This window comes from Vombatus ursinus, unplaced genomic scaffold, assembly GCF_900497805.2.
Source record: "Vombatus ursinus unplaced genomic scaffold, bare-nosed wombat genome assembly UNPS02012997.1, whole genome shotgun sequence".
Taxonomy (NCBI): domain Eukaryota; kingdom Metazoa; phylum Chordata; class Mammalia; order Diprotodontia; family Vombatidae; genus Vombatus; species Vombatus ursinus.
The window spans coordinates 42,646-47,327 of NW_020952775.1; the positions used below are offsets into that span (position 1 = coordinate 42,646).

General features: G+C 53.4%; 1 protein-coding gene across 1 annotated transcript; it reads right to left on the reverse strand.

Moving 5' to 3' along the window:
* Nucleotides 1-1,219: 1,219 nt before the first annotated feature.
* Nucleotides 1,220-4,676, reverse strand: LOC114040348 (cAMP-specific 3',5'-cyclic phosphodiesterase 4D-like; the record flags this gene model as incomplete). Its single annotated transcript, XM_027858423.1, has 4 exons — nucleotides 1,220-1,993; nucleotides 2,346-2,528; nucleotides 3,074-3,196; nucleotides 4,647-4,676. Coding segments are annotated over 4 exons (918 nt in total), but the record flags the coding sequence as incomplete, so codon positions are not given.
* Nucleotides 4,677-4,682: the final 6 nt, after the last annotated feature.

Consider the following 4,682-nt stretch of genomic DNA (forward strand, 5'->3'; position numbering starts at 1 on the left):
CTACAGTACTGTGTATGATCAGAATTGGCAAGGAGGAGAGGTGCAGCAAAGGAAAAGGAATATCACTGCCCATTTTCTACCTCCACAGCCTGGGGGAGGGACAAAGTTCCCTCCAGAGCAGACTCCACCTCCTTCCCTGGCTGGGCACTTCTAGATGGAAAGGAAGAGCCCTATCTTTCTGACCTGTGGCCCAAAAGCCCCTCAGCTCCCAGTGGTTGGGGCACCTGGCAGAGGCCAGAGGGAAAGTACGGACAGGGGTTACCAGGAGAAGAGGCAGCCTTGGCTCCCAAAGGAGCAGGAGTGAGAGCTGCCAGGGGATGGGAGAAGGGGAGGCGTTGGGTTGGGGTTTGGGTCAGGTGGGATTTATTGCTTGGAGCTCCCCCCCATGGGGGGCCAGCTGGGGAGGGGAAGAAGAAGCTTGAGGGGGAGCTGCAGTCTCCTGAGCATGGACCCTCTGCTCCCCAGCTCCCCTCGCTGTCCCCCCAAGGCCACAGGGAGGGGTTAAGGCAGAAACAAGGAGAGCAAACAGCAGCTAGGTGGGAGGGAGGCTGAGCTTCCCCCTCCACCCCATTACAGAGGCCAAGAAAACTCATCACACCCTCCAAAGGCAAAACTGAGGCCTAAGGAGAGGTTGGGCTCAGGGGAGGGGGAGAGGCAGCCCTTCCTGCCCTTTCTGTCCCACCCAACCCACACACACACACACACACACACACACACACACACACACACCAGAGTTTTTGGCAAAATTAAAAGAGCAAAGAAAGTGGCTCAGGGTGCTGACCACACCGCCCAGCCCCCCCAACACACACACCCTTCACCCCAGCCCTACTCCCCACCGTATTGCCAATCACTGCAAAATAAAGAGGAAGACTTCCTGAAGGTGATATAGCCTGGGGTGAGTGTTGGCTAGGAGACGGGGTCCCCTCTCGCAAAGTGACCCCTTGCTCCCCCTAGGATGGCTATGCCCAGCAGGGGGCACCCCAAGGCCTACTCACAGCAGGACAAGATAGAAGTTAGTACGTGGGCACAGACTATGCAGAGGAAGACTGAGCCCTAGAGGCTGGGGTAGGGAAGGGCATCTACAGTTGTTGTGTTTCATTCCCTTTTTTTCTTTTTCTTTTTTTTTTTTTCTAAAAACTTCATAGTTAAAAACGGAAAAAATATCCCCCCCTTTCCCCTGCCCTCCCCACCCCCCTTCCCCTCCATCCCCCTCCCCTACCTCTAACCCCACCACCAAAAAACCCAGTAGGGAAAAAAAAGAAAAAGGAGGGGGGGAAATATTTTTCTTTTTTCTTTTTTTTCGAAACTGCAAGTTTTTGCTGCTGCTTCCGGAAAAAGGTTGAGGTGGTTGGTGGGGATGGAGGTGGAGGAGTCCAGGGCCGGGGAGGAATCAGGGATGGGGAGATGTTGCTCAGGATGGACATCCTGGGTCCCCTAGGCTGGCTAAGTCTTGGACCTCTTCGGGGGGTTCTTTCTCGGCTTGCGGGGAGGCTCCGGCCTCGATCATTTCCTCGTCGTCCTCTAGCTCCTGGGGCGATGCTAGGGGTGGCTGCTGTGTCTCTTTGTCGGGTGTAGACTCCTTTGGGGGCACTTCGTCCTTCTCCATTGTATCTGGTCTTTGACAGCTCGGTTGAATGACTGAAGCTCCGGACGCACTTAGGGGCCTTGTTGAGGGTGGGGCGGGCAGGCTGCCCTTTTGGAGGCCGTAGCCTAGACCTACCCGCCCCCCCTCGGGGGCTGGCTCCTCCTCTTCCTCCAGTTGGCTGACTGTCTTTGTGGAGGCTGTATCCTCCTCACTGATCAATTCAAATTGGAACTTGTCCTGGCCCTGGCCAGGTGGCTCTTCAGGGGGTGGTGAGGGGCTCTGTGGGATAGCACTGTGGTACCAGTCCCGATTATCCTCCAGCATGTCCAGAATCTCCTGAGCATCAGGGTGAACGAGGTCTGCCCACGTCTCCCATAGTGGATGCACGATGTAGTCGATGAAGCCCACCTGGGGTCAGGGAGGGAGCGGGAGAATCCCCCTGTGACCCTTATCACCAGATAATGTGGTATGTGACCCCCAAGTTTCCTTGAAGCAGTGAAGGGTTACTCAAGAATACTAGGGGGGGGACTAGGCACCCCATTCAGAGGCCCTTTGGGGCAATATCTTGTGGCAGTAATGGGGTAGGGCAGAAATTCCCAAGGGGCCACAGAAGGGGAGGAGGGGAGATGATGTCCCTTGGAGAACATGGAGGGTCCTTTGGGAATAATGGGTTCCTGGGCATCCCTGGAGGGCTTAGGGAGTCACCTAGACATGGGAGGGCAGCACCAGAGATTTCAGAGCATAGGGAGGGGGCTGGTACCTGTGATTTCTCCACAGATGCCGTATGTTTGTCACACATGGGGCTAATCTCCATGCCTCTCTCCCGCTCCTTGTCTCCCTGGCGGAAGAACTCTTCCATGATGCGGTCAGTCCATTGCCTATACAGTGCCAGTGGCTTTGTCGGGTTGCTGAGGTCAGCACAGTGCACCATGTTCCGAAGGACCTGGGGGATAGACAGGAAGGCTCCTTCAGCTCTGAATGATCAGAGGGCTGAGGACTAGAAGTCCTGGGCTGTAGTTCTCCTTTTGTCCCCGAGGACTAAGTATCCCTTAGAATCCCAGCATTGGAAAGTATTTAAATAGAAGGTAATTCATTCCAACCCCATCCCAAGCAGGAATCTTCTCCCACCTCCCTAACAAATAATTATCATCTAGAGTCAGCTTCCAGACTCTAGTCTAGTCCCGAGTGGTGGAGAGCTCACTCCCACATGGGGACAGATCTGTAGTTGCTAGAGTTTCTTCCCTTGCCTGGACCTCAATTTCTCCATCTGCATAATGGGAAGAACAATCTGTTTGCCTCAGCTCAATCCTGTTGGCACCCAGGGTTGATATATGGAAAAGTGAAATGAGAGAGTGAAGAAGGTTCTGGGGAGCTGTCTCAGGTAGGGAACTTAGCATGGGAATGCAAGAAGTTTCTCAACCAAGGATCTTCTCATCTCCAGAGTCCTCACTGAGTGGGTGAAGGGTGCCCCAAGGATTTATTCCTTACCTGGATTCGGTCCGTATAATTGTCCAACAGCAGGACCCCTGAGCTTGTCACTTTCTTAGTTTCCACCATGGTCTTGAGGTCAGCCAGAAGGCTCATGTGTTTGGACATATCTGTGGCCAGCACCTGTAGGTGAGGGTGTGTTCACTAGCAGGCTCAGGACACCCTGTTTCCTCACTATAGTTAAACTCTAGCTCTCTGATCTCTAGTCATTCCCTGCCTCCAGCTTCTGTCTACTCCTCCCAGCTCACAGTCTCCACTTGATCCCAATTCCTGTCCCCAGCCTCCCCCATCACCGAAGTCATAACTAATCCTAGGGTAAATTTGATTTGAATATGCAAAAGAGAGGAAGGATGCAGACAGCGACCTTGGGATACCCCCAGACTACCCTGTGTTGCTATTGCCACTGATCCTGGGCATCTTGCATGGGGCAGATCCCCATACTGAGTAGTAGTCTGCCCAGACAGGTGCAATTGGATTGGTGGAGTAGAAGACAGGCCTCAGTACAGAGCTCCAGAAGGGAGGTAACAGCTAAGGAACACCTGGGTGGTGTCTGCCTGGGACTGGACAAGCAAGGGCCCCTTCTCACATTCTCCCCCAGTGTGTCAACATGGAGGAGGCAGAGGGGCAGTGGGCATGCATCCTTACATCCATGTATTTCACATACACAGGTCAAGGTGCTGATTACAGCTCCATCAAATCCCCAATCCTGACTCCACTCACACTGCCCACCCAACTACTATGTCAATTACCCTCCCTACCTTCCATGTTAATGACCTCCCAATGATCCTTCTCCCCACTCCTTGTACTAAATCAATGATCACCCCCAGAGCTTTAACTAGGCATTATAGTGCTGGGTTTTTGGGGGGGGGACTAGAATAGTCTACCCCATTTGAATGTAGTCATTCTGGGCCTAGGAGAGGCAAAGCCCTCAAAGCCCCAAAACCCCAAACCCTAGGAGGAGGTGGCGGTAGCAGGTGGCTCCTACCCTACTCCTCCCCATGTTAAGAGAGAACCCAAAGCAATAGGACTCTGAAAACTGAACAAGAGAGCAAGAGGTCACATTTCTTTTTCTTTTGCTTTTTGGTGAGGCAATTGGGGTTAAGTGACCTGCCCAGGGTCACACAGCTAGTAAGTGTCAAGTATCTGAGGTCACATTTGAACTCAGGTCCTCCTGACTCCAAGGCCAGAGTTCTATCCACTGTGCCACCTAGCTGCCCCTAGGAGGCAGCTTTTGAAGATACACGGCTAGCAGCCTGAGTTATCTCAGAAGAGAGGAGTTGGACTGTGGCTCCCAGATATCAGACACTCTCAGGACCCTGGAGCAAATATCCAGCAGACTGGTCCTAAGTACACCTCTGCCTCCTACCACTAACCATCACTCCTGTCTCCTCTACCATTTCAGTGGCCATCACCCTCAGCTCCCCTCCTCCATCATATCATCACCCCAGCCTTCCCTTCTCCACCATGTCAATGGCCATCACCCTCAGCTCCCCTTCTCCACCATATCAGTGACCATCACCCCCAGCTCCCCTCCTCCATCATATCAGTGACCATACCCCCAGCCCTTCTCCACCATGTCAATGACCATCACCCTCAGCTCCCCTTCTCC